Source organism: Myotis yumanensis, unplaced genomic scaffold (assembly GCF_028538775.1).
Source record: "Myotis yumanensis isolate MYYU_CA2020_CCGP unplaced genomic scaffold, mMyoYum1.0.hap1 SCAF_6, whole genome shotgun sequence".
Taxonomy (NCBI): domain Eukaryota; kingdom Metazoa; phylum Chordata; class Mammalia; order Chiroptera; family Vespertilionidae; genus Myotis; species Myotis yumanensis.
In genome coordinates this window covers 39,361,635-39,384,756 of record NW_027223757.1, presented here as the reverse complement: position 1 = coordinate 39,384,756, position 23,122 = coordinate 39,361,635, and the positions used below count along the sequence as shown (strand labels likewise).

General features: G+C 43.5%; 1 protein-coding gene across 2 annotated transcripts in view; it reads left to right on the top strand.

Annotated features, from left to right (window-relative positions):
- CRYBG1 (crystallin beta-gamma domain containing 1) overlaps positions 1–23,122 on the top strand; it is a 181,178-nt gene that overhangs the window by 118,471 nt on the left and 39,585 nt on the right. For both annotated transcript variants that reach the window (XM_070417992.1, XM_070417993.1), the window contains 2 exons: positions 13,069–14,636; positions 19,764–22,125. In XM_070417992.1, the coding sequence (XP_070274093.1) occupies positions 13,069–14,636; positions 19,764–22,125 (3,930 nt within the window). The remainder of the gene's footprint in view (positions 1–13,068; positions 14,637–19,763; positions 22,126–23,122) is intronic.

Sequence of the window (23,122 nt, the reverse complement as noted above, 5' to 3'; positions counted from 1 at the left end):
ATTCCAAGTGAGAGCCAACTTTTAGAAACTGAGCTAACTTTGAAAAAACATTTTATCTTAGGAAAATAATTTGGGCTAGTTTGCCTCTTCAAGGTAAGGAGAAAATTCTGGCAGAAAGCAGACTCTCCATAGTTAGGAGTGGAATGAATGAATAAATAATACTACAATTCAAACATTCTATGATCTTGTCTTCCTTTCTGATTGACCAAATGTCGGTGGCTTTAAACAATCGGCTTTCACTCTGTTTCTATCAAACAATAAATTACTGAGAGATGGATTTACCTGGAACTGGGAATCTGTTTTTTAAAAGGAAACCCTTTACTTTTTCTTAAATCCTTTGTAAGGGTGGAAGATACCTTTGGAATAATGGATGTGTAATTATTTTATAAATGTTGGTTTTCATATTCAATAATGCCTCTCTTTCAGGACACTGTTAAACCTGAAAGTTAAAACCCCCAGTCTGTCACTGTTCTTTGACCCAGTGGTATCCTGTGATTTTATGTGACAGGATATGATTGTCGTTTAGCTTGACGTGGAAGCATTAGAAAAACAAACAAACATATTGAGGTTGTAAGTAAGGAAGTATGTGTTACATGAAGTTGAAAGGACAGAGAAGAGATTAAACAACAATAACAAAAAGAAAACACAAGGAAAGCAAAAGTGAGCAGCAGATTTGGGGGGGGGGGGGGGTGCATTGGGATGCTGAGCAATATTAGACACAGCACAGGGGCAACTGGGGAGCAGTGACAATGGAGCTCTAATGTAGGGTGTTATTGGTTCCACCATGTGAAATTGTACTGCAGATCAAAAATGTGTGACTGTAGTAATTTCATATTTCTTTGCATAGAGCCCTTACTACTAAATAGTGTTATAGCTTGTGTAAACCTTCATCTGCACTCACTGTAGCAGTCCTGGAAGAAATCACTATTACAGCACAAATGGAATAACAGAGGTCCATAGTTCTATCTCCAGAATCATTAAGAAGCAGTTAAATTATATTTAGTATACTCTGGGAGAGGGAACTGTGTAACACATAAAAGGAAAATATTTATCTAGAAAGTTAAAATGTTTCCGTGTTTAATAGGGTCAGGTTCATATTTACATGAATATTTCTTCTTTTGCATTGTGTGTGTGTTGTATATATTTAGAGTGGGCCATCTATATTAGCACAAGGAATACCCAAAAGAAAAAAACACAAAATGGAGAGATGGGAAGGAGAGTAGATAGTTATAAATGCCTTTTGTGTCCCTGATACTACAGACCCAAATTTAACAGAGGATCCAGATGGGTCCCTGATGCAGTATCCTGGTTAATTTTTGTTTAACCCTCACCTGAGTATACATTTTTATTTATATTTATTTAGAGAGACAGCAAGGGAGGGAGGGAGGGAGGGAGAGAGAGAGAGAGAGAGAAGGAGAGAGAGAGAGGAGAGAAAGAGAGAGCGATCAGTTGCCTTCCATACGTGCCCCAACTAAGGAATTGAACCCACAACCTAAGTGTGTGTCCTGACCAGGAACTGAACCTACAATCTTAATTTTTTTAAATATGTTTTTATTGATTTCAGAGAGAGGAAAGGAGAGGGGAGAGAGAGAGAGAGAGAGAGAGAGAGATCTATCAATAACGAAAGAGAATCATCAATTGGCTGTCTCCTAAATGCCTCCTACTGGGGACCGAGCCCACAACCTGGGCATGTGCCCCGACCAAGAATTGAATCATAACCTCCTGGTTCATGGGTCAATGCTCAACCACTGATCTACACCTGCTGGTTGAATCTGCAACCTTTTTGGTATAAGGGACCATGCTCCCATCAACTGAGCCACCCAGCCAAGCTAGATCCTCTGTTAGATTTAACTGTATCTGTCTGGGGGTTCTGAGAATGAGATGATATTCTACTGTACACTTATCATGGGAAAATGTGACTTCAAATTTATTTATTTGTTTACTTATTTGTTGAATCTTTATGGTTGAGAGAATTACATATGTCCCCCTTTTATTCCCCCATTGCCCCCCTCTACTCATATCCCACCCATCCCAGGCCGAGACTACCCTATTTATTGTCTGTATCCATGGATAATGCATCTATACATATACTAGTAAGTTATTTGGTTAATTTCTCCTCCCCACTTTCCTTCGGAGATCCAGCAGTCTGTTCCATGTTTCCATGCCTCTGGTTCCATTTTATTCAAGAGTTTATTTTGTTCATTAGATTCCTTGTTTGTTTATTTTGATTTTTAGATTCAATTGTTGATAGATATGTATTTATTGCCATTTTATTGTTCATATTTTTTAAATCTCTCCTCCTCGTCCTCCTCCTCCTCCTCCTTCCTCTTCCTCCTCCTCCTCCTCCTCCTCCTCCTCCTCCTCCTCCTCCTCCTCCTCTTCTTCTTCTTCTTCTTCTTCTTCTTCTTCTTCTTCTTCTACTTTCTTCTTCGAGAAGACCCTTCAACATTTCACATAATATTGGTTTGATGGTGGTGAATTCTTTTAATTTTTTCTTGGCTGTGAAGCTCTTTATCTGACCTTCAATTCTAAATGAAAGCTTTGCTTGGTAGAGTAATCTTGGTTGTAGGTCCTTACTTTTCATCAGTTTGAATATTTCTGGCCACTCCCTTCTGGCCTGCAAAGTTTCTGTTGAGAAATCAGCTGACAGTCATATTGGCTTTCCCCATAGGTAACTAACTGCTTTTCTCTTGCTGCATTTAAGATTCTCTCTTTGCCTTTAATCTTTGGAATTTTAATTATTATGTGTCTTGGTGTTAGTCTCATTGGGTTCCTCTTGTTTGGGACTCTCTGCACTTCCTGCACTTGTAAGTCTATTTCTTTCACCAGATAAGGGGAGGTTTCTATCATTCTTTCTTCTTTTTTTTTTTTTCCTCATTATTTCATCAAATAGGTTTTCAATGTCTTGCTCTCTCTCATCTCCTTCTGGCACCCCCATGATGCAAATAGTGGTATGCTTGAAGTTGTCCCAGAGGCCCCTTACACTAACTTCATATTTTTGGATTCTTTTTTTCTTTTTGTTCTTCTGATTCGTATTTTTTGCTTCCTTGTATTCCAAATCGCTTATTTGATTCTCATTGTCCTCTACTCTTCTGTTGAATCCCTGTAAATTATTCTTCAATTCCATTGGTGCACTTTCATTTCTAACTGGTCCTGTTTTGTGTCGTTGATGTTTTCACTAAGTTCCCTGAAGTTATAACTAAGTTCCTTGAAGGCCAGTTGGCTGTGTGAACCCACTATGACTACAGCAAAAGAGCTGCTGAGCTGGAGATGCCCCTATGGTTCAGGACTTGCTTCAGTGGGGCTTTGGTGCTCACCGACTCCACCCCTTGAGTGTGATGCTCATGGATGTTGTAGGTTGTAATCTGGCATGGTCTAAAGCTGACCACTGGGTGCACTGGCTCTGGGGCCTCCCAGGAGGTGCAAAGTTAGCCACTGCCTGTACCCTGACTGGGGCCACTTGGCATGAGCTACAGAGCAATCTGAAGACCCCTGCTACTTGTGTTGGGCTTAATAGGACCCAGGAGAGGCCAAGCTGTGAACCAGGGTAGGCTGCCGCCAGTGCCAGGCCTGGGACCATTTAGCAAGCACACTGAGGCCAGCTGCTGCTTGTTTGAGAGATTTTAGGCAAGTCTGAAGCCTGAGTCAGCACAGGCCGTTTATATGAAAAAGCCATGGCAAATAACTTGGGTGGAGCTGAAAATTGGGTGGGGCAGGGTCTCAGGGAAGGGCGAACAGTGTGGGCAAGGTTGATGGAGACTCAAGATATGGCAACTGCTTGTTGGCATTGTGGCAGGGAGATCTCAGCAAAGGACCAATGACCTCTACCAGCACTTTTGTCTGGAAGAAAGCTGCCCCCCATTCTTGCCCTGATGCCAGACAATTTAGTTCCTCCCCGTATGTCCCTGGATCCTTTCAAGTTACTGCCCTAGTGCTGGAGCTCAGAGTGAGTGAGTTTAAGTAAGTCCATGAACTGGTCCTTCAAGAGGAATGCCTGGGAGTCCAACAACCCTCAGTGACCCTGAAACACAATCTTCGCTAATTTTTACAGCCTGAAGTTACAGGGGCTTCTCTTCCTTGCACTGGAACCCTGGGCTGAGGGGTCTGGTATGGGGCTGGGACCCCTTACTCCTCATGGGGACCTTTGCAGCCAAGATATCTCTCCCAATTAAAAAAAAAATGCCACACATGAGTGCCAGGCCAGCCCATTCAGCACCTCTGCCCCTCCTCCCAGTTTCAATGTGGCTTCTTTACTTCTCTGGTTGTATGATTTCCATTCAGTCAGATTTCAGGAATGTATTTATTGCCATCTTATTGTATTCATTAAATTCAAACCAAGTTAGCTCCTAGGTTTGAAGTAGACTGAGGCATCATTCAGTTTCGAATGATGGTTGTTCTGTAGTTTAGTTGTAATTTTGATGTGGTTGTTGGAGGCGAGGCAGAGCCATGTTTACCCATGCCACCATCTTGGCCCTCCTCCTCTCCATGATTTTAATTTTAATTCTTAAAATCTTCAGCATGAATATCCTAGAAGTTGTAAGGAAACAGTGATGTCTTCTCATGAAAGTCTTTCTTGCTTTTTGTTTCTCTCTCTCGCCACCTAATTGTACATCAGCTTTTTCTATCCAGCTTTGACTCTTTCTCTTTTTTCTCTCCTCCCCTATCCCTACATTCTATCTTTGTTCTTTAGTTGAAAATATTTCTTATTATTATTGAACAGAATTTTTTAAAATTTTGTTTATTTTAGTGTTGGTTGGTAAAGAAGTGGTATTTTATTTTATTTTATTTTTTATTTTTTAATTAATTTATTTTTTATTGCTTAAAGTATTACAAAGGGTATTACACATGTCTCCTTTTTCCCCCCCGCCCTTGACAATTCCCTGGCCTCCCCTAACCCCCAGTGTCTTATGTCCATTGGTTATGTTTATATGCATGCATACAAGTCCTTCGGTTGATCTCTTACCACCCCACTTCTACCCCCCTACCCTCCCCGGCCTTCCCGCTGCAGTTTGACAGTCTGTTTGAGGCAGCTCTGCCTCTGTATCTATTTTTGTATAAGTTTATAATGGTCTTTATTATCCATGAATGAGTGAGATCATGTGGTATTTTTCCTTCATTGACTGGCTTATTCCACTTAGCATAATGCTCTCCAGTTCCATCCATGCTGTTGCAAATGGTAAGAGTTCCTTCTTTTTTACAGCAGCATAGTATTCCATCATGTAGATGTACCACAGTTTTCTAATCCATTCATCTACTGATGGGCACTTAGGCTGTTTACAGATCTTAGCTATGGTGAATTGTGCTGCTATGAACATATGGGTGCATATATCCTTTCTGATTGGTGTTTCAGGTTTCTTGGGATATATTCCTAGAAGTGGGATCACAAGGTCAAATGGGAGTTCCATTTTTAGTTTTTTGAGGAAACTCCATACTGTCTTCCATAGTGGCTGCACCAGTCTGCATTCCCACCAGCAGTGCACGAGTGTTCCTTTTTCTCCACATCCTCTCCAGCACTTGTCATTTGTTGATTTGTTGATGATAGCCAGTCTGACAGGTGTGAGATGGTACCTCATTGTTGTTTTGATTTGCATCTCTCGGATGATTAGTGACTTTGAGCATGTTTTCATATGTCTCTTGGCTGTCTGAATGTCCTCTTTTGAAAGGTGTCTATTTAGATCCTTTGCCCATTTTTTGATTGGATTGTTTATCTTCCTTTTGTTAAGTTGTATGAGTTCCCTATAAATTTTGGAGATTAGGCCCTTATCAGATATGACATTGGCAAATATGTTTTCCCACACAGTGGGCTTTCTTGTTGTTTTGTTGATGGTTTCTTTTGCTGTGCAGAAGCTTTTTATTTTTATGTAGTCCCATTTGTTCATTTTCTCTTTAGTTTCAAGTGCCCTAGGAGCTGTATCAGTGAAGAAATTGCTTCGGCATATGTCTGAGATTTTGTTGCCTTTGGATTCTTCTAGAATTTTTATGGTTTCCTGTTGTATATTTAAGTCCTTTATCCATTTTGAGTTTATTTTTGTGTATGGTGTAAGTTGGTGGTCTAGTTTCATTTTCTTGCATGTATCTGTCCAATTTTCCCAACACCATTTATTGAAGAGACTATCTTGACTCCATTGTATGTTCTTGCCTCCTTTGTCAAATATTAATTGAGCATATTGGTTCGGGCCAATTTCTGGGCTCTCTAATGTATTCCATTGATCTATATGTCTGTTCTTGTGCCAGTACCAGGCAGTTTTGAGAACAGTGGCTTTGTAATACAGCTTGATATCTGGTATTGAGATCCCACCTACTTTGTTCTTTCTCAGGATCGCTGCAGCTATTTGGGGTCTTTTTTTATTCCAGATGAATTTTTGGAGAGTTCGTTCTAGATCTGTGAAATATGCCGTTGGTATTTTAATGGGAAGTGCGTTGAATTTATAGATTGCTTTGGGTAGTATGGACATTTTGATGATGTTGATTCTACCAATCCATGAACACGGTGTGTTCTTCCATCTGTTTATGTCTTCCTCTATCTCTTTTTTCAACATCCTGTAGTTTTCTGAGTAGAGGTCTTTAGTTAAGTTTATTCCTAGGTAGCTTAATTTTTTTGGTGCGATGGTAAATGGGATTGTTTTTTTAGTCTCTCTTTCTGAAAGTTCACTATTGGTGTATAGAAATGCCTCAGATTTCTTGGGGTTAATTTTGTATCCTGCTACATTGCCAAATTCATGTATTAAGTCTAGTAGTTTTTTGATGGAGACTTTAGGGTTTTGTATGTATAATATCATGTCATCTGCAAATAAGGACAGTTTTACTTCCTCTTTTCCAATTTGGATGCCTTTTATTTCTTCTTCTTGTCTAATTTCAATGGCTAATACTTCCAGTACTATGTTGAACAGGAGTGGTGAGAGTGGGCATCCCTGTCTTGTTCCTGTTCTTAGGGGAAATGGTGTTAGATTTTGTCCATTGAGTATGATATTGGCTGTGGGCTTGTCATATATGGCTTTTATTATGTTGAGGTATGATCCTTCTATTCCCACCTTGCTGAGAGTGAACAGAATTTTTTTAACCCTTGCTTTTACTTTTAAAGGTTGAAGGGTGAAGTAACTTAGATCCCTATTTATTTGAAGTCATACAACTAAAGCCATTTTTTAAAAAATCTATGTAGAAAAAAATTTCCTCACCAATGCAAGTACACATACACGTATGCTGTGAGTATTAACAAGGTAACATGGCCAATTGTATTATTCGGAATAATGTCCATTGGACTCATTCATTCTTCATCATGGCTGAACTGAAGTTAAGGGGCTAAGATCTTTAAGAAATCAACAAGGTGAGCTCTTAGGGAATCAAAACTTTTTTTTTAAAGAGTTACGTCAGTGACCACATTTTAGCAGAATGTACAGGTGTGTATATGTAGAAAGATCTTGATCTACTTTCTCAAGTCAGATTCAGATTAGGAGCCAACAGTAAACCTGAAGAATTCAAAGTTTGTGTGCTAGCAGCTGCATCACCAGGCAGAAGCTTCACTCAGCAAAACAGAACTCTTAAGCACACTGTCTTGTGCAGAAAAAATTTCTATTCTATTTTTGTTTTGTTGAGACCTAACCATATTTATAGTTATCTCCAAGAGTGTTGGTAATTCCCTTTTGGAAGAGAGGATGGATGTTACTAATTCTTCAGTAACGGCAAATAATTTATGTCTAGCTCTAAGTCCTTGTGCTAGGTGTTGGGAATGCAGACAGGACATAATTTCCTGCTCTTAAGGGGCTTATATTTCACTGGGCAATGAAAAGGTGGGAAATATATGAAAGACTTATTTTTAAACAATATGTTAGTTACATTTTCAAATAATATGCTCAACATATTTTTTCTTTAACCTCCAAAAATGAATCCAGGAGTGGGTGTTGAGGGGGGTGAGATGCAGTAAGCATACTATTTTGCCTGTATGTCCAGACATTTCGGTATATTTACAATTTGGCAGTATATTAACAATTTATCTTTTATTTACTGATTTTTTTTGCTCCCCACTGATTGATGAGATAGCAGAGATCTCTGAAATTATATATAATAATACATGTGGCAACTACTGATAAGAGGTGCAGCTACATCAAGAAGTTTGAGAATCACAGAACAGCACTGCAGCCAGTGGTGCCTGGGCCTCTACACCCTGCCAGGAATATGATCTTGTCATAGACACTTACACATGCCCCCTAATGAGCTACATTTGATAGGAGCCAATAAGAACACTAAAATAGATCTCAGCACACACCCATGGGCCATTCTCAAAATAGTGCTGTGGTGAACTGCACTCATCCTAGCAGGACATGAGTAGCAGGAGGTTCTGCAGAGTGAAGTGGGCAGGCTGCCTTAAGGAACGTGGGCAGAAAGTACATACATGGTAAAAAGCTAACTACAGAGGAAGTCTTGGCATTGCCTGCCTCTGCTATAGTTTGAGAACCCTCAGGACCCTGCCCATCCCCAGAGGAGAACCTGGGGGAGCAAAAAGAAGACTGATGGGCCCTCGTGGCCTCTTTGGAAAACACTCCCTTTCCTAACAGATTATCGTCAAGGTTCAGGGAGAGGGTGTTGGGTTCATGGTCTCCCATCCTGGGTTTAGGACTCCAAGTGCAAAGGCTCCAACTTAAGGAGGGGCCTATTGCCACTCTCTGGACAACTTCCAGGCCATCTGGGTTTTTCATGCTCTCATTCTTCTTCATTGACACTGGAAAGAAATAATCCATGGGTGAAAAGAAGGGGTGTTCCTCAAAGATATTACTGTGGACTTAACCCCGAAGGAATGGGATATTATGAACACTGCTCAGAGCATCCTGCATAGAGATTTGATGCTGAGGGGCCACAGGGACCCAGCCCTTTGGGGGAAGACTGCACTCCCCTATGAATGAGGGCCTCGCCTTTGAAATGACTCGAGTCATTGACTAAGAACTATGAAATATGCACCTGAGCCAGGGGTGCACATTTGGTGGATTGTGTTTTTGCTCTTTATTTTCCAGGGAAAAGTTTTATTTTCAAATCAAGTTTATTAAAATATAATTTACATATATAAATTGTACCCATTTAACGTATACAGATTGATGAGTTTGGAAAGATATGTTGCACGTGTGTCACCATCACCACAATCAAGTTAGAACATTACCATCACTCCCAAAGTTCCTTGTGATTTTTTCCAGTCACACCGGTACCCACCACCTTGCCCTCAAGCAAGCACTGATTTACTTTCCATGATTATAGATTAGCTTTGCTTTGTCTAGAACATCATATAAATGGAACCATACAGTATTGCCCGGGCTGACCAGCAGCCCCTGAACGACGGATGAACAGATTACTCCAACACAGTTTCACTGCTGGGGAGAGGGGTAAGGGGCTTGCCTGGCTCAAGGGTCCTAGCAGCCTCGATTGCCTGCCTCATTAGGCTTTTATTGGAATTTTTATCTTTAGGTACTATCAGTAGGGTGAGTAATCTTGGGAGGACACATGTGTTTACATTGTCCTCTAGGCAGGGGCATCCAGGGATTAAGCATAAGGATTCCAGTAAACACCCGGGGGTCTACACATGCACAGACTTGTTTGGAAAGGTCAAGAAATAATTAGGGGCACCGCCTTCGACACTCCCCTAAGTCTCCCCTAAGTCGGAATTCCAATAAAGAGGGCAGGCGGCCTTCCACACACTTCTCTTTTCTCAGAATGTCCTCACAAACTTTCCAACCAAGCCTCATGTGCTCCCCAACACAGTATGCCACCTTTGAGTCTGGCTACTTTTATTTAGTTTAATGCCTTTTATATTTATCCATGTCATTACATGTTTCAGAAGTTCCATTCTTTTTATTGCTGAGTAGTATTCTGTTGTATGGATGTACCATAATTTACCCATTTACCAGTTGATGGACATATACATTGTTTCCAGTTTTTACTCTTATGAATGAAGTTACTGTGAACATTCATGCACAAAGAAAAAAATTCTGCAGTTCTAGCAAGTTCAGTAGCTAGAACAGCTTGGCAGGTGATAAAGAGAGGACTCAAGTAGTTGATGAGCTGAATTCTGAAGAGCAACTGGTTTTATAAAAAGCAGCTATAACCAAGTTGGCGGGGGTGGAGGGGTGGGAATGGGGGTGGGGAAGAGCCTGTATTGAGCTGAGAGGACTGCTGATTAGGTGTCTTTCAATTGCATGGGAAAATGGATTGCAAAATCATTAGCAGGACAGAATAATACATACACAGGCGTTTTCTTTTGACATGGGCTAGAATTGAGCCAAAACTGGTAGACTCAAACTTTTCCTTGCTACTTCTTCAGGATATGTTTGAAGCCTGCCAGGAAGCATGGACAAACAACTCCAGAGTTAGAAAGACAACTGGTTGAGTAAGGATAAGTAACCTTGGCAATGACTGCCTACCTTAAGGGCTGTTAGGAGGATTAGATGAGAATCTATATAAATCACTTAGCAAGTGTTTAATGAATAAGGAGGTCTCAGTAGGCATAAATTACAGTACTTAAAAATCATGTAATACCGTTGACTTACGTAGAATCCAAATATATTCTTTAGGAAGTTGAAATATGTTAATGTGTTTTTAATTACATGGTGAATCCTTCCTATATTATATATATAACTATTGAAGAATTGAATTATTAATCAAAATCTGGTTAGTTTTTAAAAATATATATTTTTATTGATTTCAGAGAGGAATGGAGAGAGAGAAAGAGATAGAAACATCAATGATGAGAGAGAATCAATGACCCGCTGCCTTCTGCACACCCCCTACTAGGGATGGAGCCAGCAACCCAAACATGTGCCCTGACTTGGAATCCAACGGTGATCTCCTGGTTCATAGGTGGATGCTCAACCACCGAGCCACACCCCCCGGGCATGGTTAGATTTTTAGAGACATATCTTCTCAGTCACGAAAACTTCCAGTGGCTGCTACATTGGCCCATGTTGTCCTGCAGCAGTTGTCTAGTTCCAAAGCTCCCACCAGATGCTTCTCAAGCCTGAAGAATTGGGTTTGTCACTAAATCTGATTCATGAGCACTTCCTCAGGAGCCGATTCTGGGTGTCTGTGGCCTGCAAGCTATACCTGCAATCTTTCTCAGAGGTGCCCACTGCGCCTCCACATCCTCTGAAAGGGTCCCTGTGGTGGAGTGGAATGAGCAGGGGTGGATTTGAATACTGACTGTATTGCTCCCCCCACCTCCCACACCCCTAGCACACACTTGAAGTCTCTTCCCTGACCAAGCCTCACTTTCCTTATTTCTACTGTGGACTAACCTCATCCCACTAGGCTGTTGAAGAATTTCATGACGTTGCAGTGCCAAGACCGGTCAATGAATGCTTGTTGACTGTGTTAATTCCATGTTTTATTTTACAGTCTTTCGTATTTCCCACCGTTTCCAAACTCCCCTGGCTGCATGCTAGTATAAGTCAAATGAAAAGGAGCTTGCTTGAAAGAGTGATTCGGGAATCTCCCTGTAAACAGTCAATATTGTAAAAACTGTCCCTGTATGTTCACCTTCCAGGAAAGGTGGGGCTCAAGTTAGCTCCTGGGTTTGAAGTAGAAGAGGAAATTCTTAAGTTATTGGAGCCACACGTGTAGCCTTGGCTTCAGGAAGGTCGTTACCGAAGACTGAGGGCTGGGCTCGCCGCTCTTGCTCCCATTCTCCCTCCCCTTCCTGCCCTCTCCCCAGGCCCTTCACCCACCTGTTCCCAGACCTGGGCAAACCCTGGCTCCCCGCGGCGCCCATTGGTTGGTTAGCTTTTATTGGTCTGGTCTGAGCGCTCTCCTGGCTTCCGGCGCGGCACCAGGTGCTGACCATTTTGCTCTTCTAGACTCTATAAGAGGGTCAGGTTTTTCCTCTTCCCCGGACCCGTGCGGATCGTCGCTGGCGGCGTGGGCCCCCGTCCTATGGATGGGTCGGGTTCTGGGGCTCACCCCTTTGCGCGCCGGGTGCCCACTGGGGTGGTGGGGAACCAGCCCCGGCTGAGGTCTGCATGGGCAGAGCGCTGCGCGTTTCACTCCCCGCGCGCCTCCCAGGCCCGGCCCGAGCGGAGGGGATGCGAAGGCGGTCGCCCTCCACCTTTGCCCTCCTTCCCCCGGGTGCTCTCCGTATTGACACCCCTGGGAACTTCCCGCGGGGAACAGCATCTCGGGTGAACTCCGAGGTCTTTGGACCGGTTGCTTGAGGGACCAGTGGCGTTTGAATGCCCGCGTTACTCCCATTGGAAGAACGCAGGCCCGGCCCACCTTGAACTGCTGGTTTGGACAAGGGCGGGCTCAGGTGCTCCAATCGCCTTGTTTTGTGTTTGTGTGTGTGTGCGCGCGTGATTTTTTATTTTTTTTACAATTATGTCAAACCCAGGTGGCTTCTTAAGTGTTCTAAACTAGAAGATGGCACTACTGTTTTTCCTCACTTTCTAAAAAAAAGGAAGGGAGGTGTTTTTTAAAAAACCTGTCTTAAGATACCTTTTTGTCTTTAATATAGTCAAGCATGGCTGTTTTGAAATTGCATCTTTATTGAGGAAGGAGGTAAAAGCAAAAGCTAGAGAGACCCGGGAATGTGTTATTTTGTGTATGCGATTGTTTGGACCTTCAGAATTTTCCTGTGAAACACAAGAATAGTTAAAGTAGATTCTAAGTAGCACGAAACATAGATGGCATTCAAGAAAAATGTAAGCTTTAGTCGGTTTGGCTTAGTGGATAGAGCCTTGGGCTGAAGGGTCCCCGTTTCGATTCTGGTCAAGGGCACATGCGGGGACTGTGGGCTCCATCCTCAGTGGGGGGCTTGCAGGAGGCAGCCAATCAATGATTCTCTCTCATTATTGATCTCTCTCTCCCCCCCTTTCCCTTCCTCTCTGAAATCAATAAAAATATATTTAAAAAAGAAAAATTTGAAAAGTAAAATCAGAGTTTTTATTGGGAAGAATGTAATAAAACTCATCTCTCATTTTCAGTTAGAAGGTCTGGTCTATGATCACTTTGGCTTGTCGTTCTGTAATGTACTTACTACTAAAAAGGGGGAAAACAGCTTTTCATCTTTTCTCTCCCCCATTCTGTTTTATTTTTCAGTCCAGAGCACAACCACCAGAAGAGAACAAAAGGAAGCCAGTTTTGGGGAAACTTGGCAATCTGTTCGCCGCAGGAAGGAGAAGGAACACCAGAAACGGGTTAGAGAGTCCCACCAGCTCCCATGCCAAAGCAGCCTCTCCCAAAGACGCAACCTCCTCCCAGCTCCCTGCGCGAGAGGATGAGAAGAGGGCGTCCCCCAGCAGCCCAGCAAAGCCAGCCGACAGGTGCGGGGAGGGCTTCCCCCAGGAGCAGCCCCAGGAGCCTGAGGGCGAGCGCTCTGAGCCCTGTGTCCAGGTAGCCCCCCCGGACGCTCACCTGTCGCCTTGCCCGAGCAGCCGTGCAGCGGCGGCGGGGCTACTGTGCCCTGGAAATGAATCACCTCAATTAGAACCTGTGCACTCACAGGGAGAGCCCTTCCCAGATGCCACGGCCGCTGCCAAGCAGCTGCATTCCTCTCTAGAGAATTCCCCCAGGCGAGAGGACGCAGAGACGCTGGCCCGCAGTCCGGGGGAGGACGCATTGCCCGGCGCTGCTGGCGCACCGGAGGCGGCCCAGGGTGCGGGGGGAGCTCCAGGGTCGCCCACCGCGGAGCGGGCCGCTGACAGAGACTCGCGTGTGGGTGCCGAGGGAGGCTCCCCGGAGCGCCTCGACGCGCACAGCCAGCCCCCGGAGGGCGCGTCTGCTCCGCCAGGTGAGCCTCCCGCCGAAGGTGCGGAGAACAGGGCCGGAGGACAGGTGTGCCGGCCGGGCGAGCGCGCCCATCCCGCTAAAGTGTTAACTTTGGACATCTACTTGAGCAAGACCGAGGGGGCGCAGGTGGGCGAGCCGGTCGTCATCGCTCCGGGGGCAGAAGATTGGGACGATCAGGACGACATGGATAAGAGGGCGAGTGGCCGCAGACCAGGGAGGCGGAGGAAGTCGCAGAAATCCACCGACTCTCCGAGCCCAGACACGGCGCTGCCGGACGGCGCGGCCAGGGACGACTCGGTGTTCGACTACGAGGTGGCGCCAAACGCGGCCGCCGAGAACGGCTCCGCGGAAAAGAAAGTGAAATCTCCCCGGGCGGCCCCGGACGGGGGCGTTGCCTCCGCGGCCAGTTCGGAGTCCAAGTCTAGCCCTGGCTCCAAAGGGCAGCCCCGCGGGGAGCCGGAACGGAGCAAGCAGCCTCTGCCGGCCACGTCCCCCACCAAAAGGAGGGGGAAGATCCGCGTCCCCGAAGCTGTGCTCATCCCGTCCGCCGGCAGCCCGCGGGCTCCCGCCAAGGAGTCCCCGCCCAGGCGGGCGCCCGCGCCCGACTCCAGCCCCGCTGCCAAGGCTGCCGCGGGGGAGAACGGGGAGGAGGCGCCCCGAGTCATCCCCCGCGAGCTCACCGTCCGGAGCAGCTCGCTGCTGCCGGAGATCAAGCCGGAGCACAAGAGGGGGCCGCTCCCCAACCACTTCGACAGCCGGGGAGAGGGAAGTCGGAGCAAGGAGCTGGGCAGATCGTCTGGAGGCCCTGACGCCGAGGGCTTGAAGCCCAGGAACCATTTCGGGGCGGGCAGGTCGACGGTGACCACTAAAGTGACCCTGTAAGTAACCGCGGGGCTGGCTGGGGGGTTGGACCGGGCGAAGAGGCACGTGCCGGTGGCCCATCGGTGTTAGTGGAAGAATATCTGCGCGCTGAATTTTCTCTTGTGTTGAAATTAAGGTAGTGAAGAGCTATTTCACATAGTTCAGGTTTAAGACGACGCATTCGGGAGTATGGTCAGCTGTTAATTCCAGTTTTAATTAAATGAATGTAAAAATGTGGTATCTCTTGAGGCTCATAAGTGATAGAAGACTGTATGGCTTGACATAAGCGAATTTTATTCTTTATTCAAAATGTGGCTGGTATTCTTGGGCAGAACATTCTTAAAACACATATGCAGTGATTTTCAAAACATGGAGCAAACACTAATATGTCCAGTATGTCCCAGGAGCTTTGACATGAGTGAGTTTAAGAGTAGTCGTAGATACTTTTAAGAAAGGTCAGTGGTCTTACTGGGAGACTGTTTGCTAAATGAAAAGATACAGAAGAATCAGGCTCAACAACCGACTATTTGCTGTTAAGTTGATTGATTTTTCTAATATTGAGTACCTTCTGTGCATGGCATTGTGCTATGAGCTATGGGGGGGCTGGGACCCACAACTATGAGTCAGTATTTTGCCCTTGAAAAATTTATGGCTCAGTCTGGAACACAAGATGCTGACAAATCAAATAACAATATGAAGTGATTTCTGATTAAACTGCCAATGGGTGTTACCATCTGTAAAAGTTGGGGATGTTCAAAAGAAAGGAGAAAATCACTGTTGGTGTTGTGTGTGTGTGTGTGTGTGTGTTTTGGGAGGACTTGTGCCTTGATGATAATGTAAGTGGTATGAGTGGACAGGATAGGGAGGGTAATATAAAACTCTTAAGATACTCCCCCCCTTCCCACACTCTCCTCCATCTCCCAGTCAGCATATGTGAATAATGAGTGTTTATCTAAACTGCTTACATTTTTCCTGCATTCACACGTTTTAAAAGAGGTATTTTCACAACATTGTCATTTTTAAACTAAAATAGACCATTCTATTTGACTTCTTGGATAAGTAAGCTTTAGAGTAGGAGATCTGTTTGGTAAACACTTGAGAGGAAAGTCTGCTTAATGAATAAGTTGAGCCACCTCACCAGCTTCGAACCTGGAGACCTTTGATTTAGTCAGCTATTTATTCTGTAACAGCAGTGGTGGAGAAATAACCTGAGTGAATGATGCCCATTATTTGTAGAAGGCCAGTGTGCCAACATTCAGACCTCCTAGTGTGAGCCTCAGAGAAAAGTGGCAGTGTACCTGGTGAGGACGCTTCAGCTTCCCCGGTCTGCCAATGGGAATACACCAGTGGAAGAACCAGAAATGTTACACTGTTCAGGAGCAGGGTAAACAAACCCGGCAAGCGGATCTTACAATGAAACTCTTCAAGTGCTGTTGTCTGAAATAGAACTAAACCAAGTGTCTTTTTCTCAATACTAATTACTTTCTACCTAAAAGTTTTCCTTTGCCAGACACTTTATTTAATTTTGTTTTCCACAAGGGCCTCAACTTAGTGAATTGGCAAACTATTGAAATGGAAAATTAATAATGATTTCTAGTTTTTTCTCTGTGACTGATGGGGTGTTTCAAACCCTTTAACATCTCCTTGATTGCCTTTCAAGAAAATACGTTAACTCAGATTATTTTATTTTATATATACACTAGAGGCCCAATGCACTAAATTCATGCAAGGGGCTCGGCCCTCGCAGCCCCTGCTGCCTCAGCTGGCCCTCGCAGCCCCTCGAAGCCTCGGCTGGCCTTCGCAGACCCGGCTTCGTCTGGAAGGTTGATCAGAAGGTTGCCCGGAAGGTCATTCTGCTGCTTGGTCTAATTAGCATATTAGCTCTTTATTATATAGGATATATGTGTATACACACACACACACACATATTTATATATACATATATATTATTTCAGAGAAGAAGGGAGAGGGAGAGATAGAAACATAAAAGAGAGAAAATCATTGATCAGCTGCCTCCTGCATGCCCCCTACTGGGGACTGAGCCGGCAGCCTGGACTGGAATCAAGCTGTGACCTCCTGGTTCATAGTTTTACATTCAACCACTGAGCAGCACTGGCCAGGCAACTCAGATTATTTAGAAAATAACAACAATTTGAATCTGAAGTTTTAGAGTTAAAACTATATTCCCTCCAAAATAATGACTATGGCCCTAGTTGGTTTGGCTCAGTGGATAGAGCGTTGGCCAGCGGATTGAAGGGTCCTGGGTTCAATTCCAGTTAAGGGCACGTACCTCAGTTGCAGGCTTGATCCTCTTCCCTAGTTGGGGCTCATGTGGGAGGCAACCAATTGATGTGTCTCTCTCACATCGATGTTTCTCTCTGTGTGTCTCTCCCCCTCCCCTCCACTCTCTCTAAAAATCAGTGGGAAAATATCCTCAGGTGAGGATTATAACTAAATAACTATGAAGCAGTATGTTTCTTGAAGTTGTGAGAAAAATGATCTTCTGTTCTCTACCAAGTATTGAATGTTGAGATTCTTAAAATGGTGTAGTTAAAATAAGGAGAATTTTCCTCTTGTATTATAGCCATAGCTTTTTAGGCTCCATTATTTTCTCCTCACATTGTAATGAAGGCATTACAACATGAATTATAGGAGTCTTTTAATCACTTTGAGCTAGGTTAATTGCAGTGACTCTTGGTAGCAGAAGTTAATAACACAGAAAGTCTGGTTGTAAAAATGTATTTTGATCTTGGTGTAAATCTTTAATGTGCAGATGTTTCCTGTTCTTAAGGTAGCTTGTTGGCTAACTTATAGCATTTTCCATTTACATTCATAAGATACACTTTGATGTTTGTTCTTAGAGATGATTAGTGAGAATTTTTAAATGTATATTCCCTGGTATGTGAACATCCCTCATGATAGCTTTCTATTGGAAACTTTCTATTTCTAATCATCTTACTCGTTTTAGAATTTATCTTTAAGGAAGTGCTGATAAGTTAATATGCTTTTAAATTTAAGATATGGGCCCACAGTGTGCAAGCCTAAATATCTAATGGAGATTGGGGGGAAAGCAGCCAGGGAGAAATTAATGAGAATATATCAAATTTAGTATTTAAATAACATTTTAAAAAATGAAAACATAAAATCTTAATGCTGCATTTGGGAAAGAATTCTCAAGTCTTCTCATCTTATCTACAAGGATAAGGTGGCTCACCCAAAGTCATATCTTCCGTTCCTTCAAAAGGCTCCTCAGGCCCAACCTTCTTGAAGAGCAGTGAGTCCATGTGGAAGACAGTGGGAGATTTCAGTGCTTCTCCACTTTGTGTTCTCATCGTGGTGGCCTCATAAAGAGTGATTACTTTATCTTACAGAGTTAAGTCATTGACTCCTTGGATCCTAAGGAGGTCATTGAGGCGAGTCTTGTCCGACCCTTTCTGGGGAAGCAGAACAGTAGCGTGGTTGAGAGCATGGCAGCTGAAACCAGAACAACTAGCTTCAAATCATGGCACTGCCACTTACTAGCTGTGTGACCTCAGGCAGATTACTTGCCTTCTCTAAGCTTCAACTTCCTCATCTTAAAAGAGAATGGATCACATTGTCCCTTAGGCAAGCCATAGAGAGTGTTTCTCCAGGGCTTGGCAATCAGCGAATGTTGGTGGTCATTATCTCTTCCATTTTATAAACCACTAGACCACTAGTTTAGACATTTTTGGTTTTGTTTGGTTTTTTAGCTTTGGAGTCCATTCTTCTAGGAAAGCTTATATAAAAGTGATATATAAAACAGATAAGTAGAGTGATTCTGATTGAAAGGACGGTGGCTGGCCAACAGCCCCATCCCTCAGTCTCTACTGTTCCCAACTGCAGCCCTTGAAGAGAACTCCTTGAAGGGGTGGGGGGATGGGGGAACCAACTCTGTTCTAAACTATCTAGTTTTTGTTTACAGATAGAGAAGGTAGAGTTCGAAGAGTAAAAGTAACTTGACCAAGTACACATAGATAATTAGCGTAAGAGCCAGGACCAGAGCCAGCTAAGGACAAAAAGAAAAAAGTGTGCACATTCAAAGATTTATGATTTCCATTAGGGGGGTAATTACACCCAAGAGAGGAGACTGAGGGGGGAGACCCACTTTGCTCAAGAAATGGTGACAAAACCAACAATTGACTAATTGATAGGTACTTATGGTACATCCATATGACGGGCTCTTAAGCAGACGCTCATAAAACTTTTCAAATAAAAATTTTGGTAACTTAAAATATTAAAAATGTTAAATATAAAGTTAAGTAATCTTATTTTTAAAAACAAGATATCAAACTCTATGAAGAGAATAATCTTAATTCTATTAAGACTATTTAACTACATATAAAAAGACTGAGCATAGTCTAAAATATTAACAGAGATATCTGAATGGTAGGATTATGAGTGATATTTTATATTTTCCAAATTTTCTGTGGTGTGCATACTTATATAATCAGATAAAAATTGTGTAGGGGAAGGATAGTGGAAATAAAATATCCAAAGAGGTAAATAATAGATAAATATTTTTTATAACTTAGTTTTTTAGGATAATATAAAAAATTATGATGAAATAAAAATTACACAGTTGATGTTTAGAGAAATCATTTACGTATTTAAAATATGGGAGTGCATTAAATATTTAAATTTGTTCTAATGTTCTTGAGGCCCTAAGACGTCATAACTCTAGTGCCAAGCACTGTATGTACATACCAGGTACTCAATAAACTTGCTAACTTCCCACCTCTAGACTTTCTTAGTTATATAATTTTCTTACCCCTCACACTGAAGCAAAACATTGATTAAAAATAATTGTTAGCATATTTAGGATTGTTTAAAAACTGTTTCTTTTTTTTTTTTAAGTTACATACCAGAAAAATGTTGGCTTTTTATAGTTTTACTAAAGGCCCGGTGCACGAATTCATGCATGGGTGGGGTCTGGCCCGCCCCATCAGGCCGATCGCGGAGGCGGGGGAGGGGGGACAAGGAGGGGCTGTGGGCGGTTGGCCAGCCGGCCCCGCCCCCTGGTCAAACTCCTGGTTGAAGGGACAATTATTATATAGGATAATAAATTGATATGTTCACTTCTTAAAACTAGGTCGTAACTGTATCATATTGCTTTTTTCTTGCAGCCCTGCCAAGCCTAAAAATGTGGAACTAAATCTTAAATCTCCTAAGAATCTTGACAGTTTGGGAAATGAGCATAGTCCATTTAGCCAGCCAGTTCATAAAGGAAACACTGCCACCAAAATCTCCTTATTTGAAAACAAACGGGCAAACAGTAGCCCAAGACACGCTGACATTCGAGGCACAAGGAGCACCCTTGCCTCTAATAAAACATTTGTCGGGAGGGCGAAGCTGAATTTAGCCAAAAAACCCAAGGAAATGGAGCAACCTGAAAAGAAAGTAATGCCAGGTAGTCACCACAATGGTGTTCTGGTGAAGGAAACGTCTGCAGAAACCAAAGTTATTCTCTCTGAAGAGGAGATTCTCCCAGCAACCGGGGGTCCCGGAGGAAGAGGAATGGAAGGGGAGCCCACCGAGGATCAAGCTCTTGGTCCTCAGCTTAAGCATGGTGATCAAGTAGATGCTGGCTGCCCTTCTGAACCAGTGGCTACTGCTCTGATTCCTGTCAAGGACCACAAACTCTTAGGAGAGGACGACTCAAAGGCTGCTGACAGCAAAAGACTTGTACTTGAAAATAGGACTGAGGCTTCACAAAACATTCCCTCCATTCTTGATACCAGAGACTCACCAACAGCCACACCACAACCACAGGATACTTTTTCTGACTCACAGCCCCCAGCTGAGTCATCTAATCAGCCTCATTCACTGCCTGCACCCATTCCTGTGGATGTGCCCAAAGACACGTGTGCTGAAGCTCCCGTGAGCAGTTTTCCGTGCACTGATCTAAAAGTATCAGAAAACCACAGTGGATGTATCTTGCCTGTGTCTCATCTGGATCATGAGAAAAAGCTCCCCTCCAAACTTGGAGGAAGAAGAGAAGGAGAAGGAGGAGGAGAAGTCAGCCTTCCCTTGTCCACAGAGCACAGCCCAAAAGTTGTGGGAACTGAGAGTCCATCCAAGGTCCTGGTCCAGGTCAGGTCCTTCGTCCTTCCCGTGGAGAGCACCCAGGATGTAAGCTCCCAGATCATCTCAGATAGCTCCGAAGTGAGAGAAGTGCAGTTGCCAAGTTGTCACAATAATGAACTTGAAGTGGTTTCCGTTGCAAGTTGTGCTCCCCAGAAAGAGGAAGTACTGGGCAATAAGAGCACATCACCCAAACACATTCATTGCAAAGAGGAACATGCAGCAAAATCTGGCCCACAAGTCATGCCGCTAGAATCAGAGAAAACTCTGCCTATCCAGGCTCAAAGTGAGGGCGACAGAGCACTCCTGGTGGCTGAATCCAGCCTCACGCACTCCCCTGGTGGCAGAAACCATTTAGAAACCCCTCAGAGGCCAGATCAAAGTGTTGTGAATGGCCAGGACAGCCCTGCCAGTCGTTTGAATGTCTCTGGTGGTAGTGATGATAGTGTACTTGATTCTTCTTCTGATATGGAAAAATTCACTGAAATTATCAAAAAGATGGACAGCACTGTGTGTGTGCCTCAGAAGAAGAAGAAAGCCAGGGTGCCAAACTCTCCTACCCCTCACTTTGTCATGCCTCCTATTCATGAGGACCACTTAGAAAAGGTGTTTGATCCCAACGTGTTTACCGTTGGTTTGGGAAAGAAAAAGGGAAGCCTGCCAGAAATGTCGCCGGCTTTACAGCTGATGCAGAATGTAGACCCAAAGTCCACACCGAGGTCCAAACGCATGTCCACCGAACAGAGTATCCTCTTCAAGTCCTTGCACGCTCACACGAACGGGAAAGATGGGCCTCTGGCGAACCCAGAAGTGAACGACAAGGAGAACAGGGAGGTCACAAATGGTGGAGTTAAGAGATCTAGGCTAGAAAAAAGTGCCCTTTTCTCAAGCATGTTGTCTTCTTTACCACAAGACAAAATCTTTTCTCCCTCCGTAACGTCAGTCAATGCTATGACCACAACTTTCAGCTCTTCTCAGAACACTTCTCTTTCTCGGTCTCCTGTGTTACCGCCTGTGGCTGAGGGTGCCCCACCCTGCTCTTCAGAAAAAGAACAGCCAAATCTTCCGCCCAACAACCTCTTAAAGGTCTTCAATTTCGACTCGTCAAATACATCTCATTCGGGCTTGAAAAGTCCAAGCTACATGGAAAAATACCTGCAGAAAGAGGAAAGCAAAAAAGATCTGGATTCACGAAGCAACCTACACCTGCCAGAAACAAAAGTTTCTGAATTTTCAAAACCAAAGAACAGCGATGATGTGGAAAAGGTTAATCACGTTGAAAGTGCTCTTACATCGAACTTGCTGAGCTATGGGAACAGTGACACAGACTTCATGGATCTTTTCAAATCCAGACCTTTTGACCCAAACATTTCTTTTTCTGGAATGCCGTTGTCAGATCCAACAGTAAGTAGCAACATATGATCACTTATTTGGGGTACTTATAAAGTGAGAGGAGAGACGGACAGTGAGCAATTCATGTTATTCTTTTAGAAATAGTTATGCTGTACACAATCATTTTTTAATTTCTTGAGCGCATATTTGGAAACCTATGTACAAGGGACTGCTAGGGTCCAAGAAAGAGATACTAAGCTTCTGCTCTCAAGGTATTTGTAGTCTAGCAGGGAAAACAAGTTACTGATATTTTAAGGTACTTGTGAATTTATATGCTGTATTAGGAAAGGTATAGATAAAATACCTTGAGAGTTCAGAGAGAGACAAGATTTTTTTTTTCTTACCTAGTTTTGCCTAAAAATGCTCAGGACTATAGTTAGAATTTTGAAGATTTGTGAAGCAGCTACCCTTATTCCTAATCCCTTCTCTTGTGCTGTGAGGTTCACTCTTTCTTCCCATAAGTAGCAATAAAGATGTCTGCTATGCATTTGAGAAAGTATTTTCTCTTTATTTGGAATTACTTTTCATCAGGGGAGTGTTTTTTCCCCACAAAGGCTTTGAGGAGTAAAAAATTTGGGGCTACATTGACTCTTTCCTTGAATATTGTAGAGAGGGCAGCAAAATATGATTTTGAGCAACAATTATGATTTCTCCATCTTCTTATGTCTGACTGCTGATGTTTTCTTAGTCCAATTTTTGATGTGAATTTGTGCCTTTCTGTTACCAAGCTTGATACTCAAGTTGAGGGAAGACAATGAAAGAGGAAAACAGAATACAAGGTTTAGAGGTCAGCTCTGTTAGCCCAGAAACATGAATGCACCTCTATATTCCTGTTGCCCACCCTATGAGCCAGGCCATCTGTCAAGTGTAGACCATCATCTGAAACAGTTTATCCAAGCAGAAAATACCTGGCACCCTGCCTCATGTCCGAGGCACTGCCACATGTTTCAGTTTGTTGTATTGGCTTTTACTGCAAGCCTATCTTAGAATGTAATTCTGGAAGCTCTTT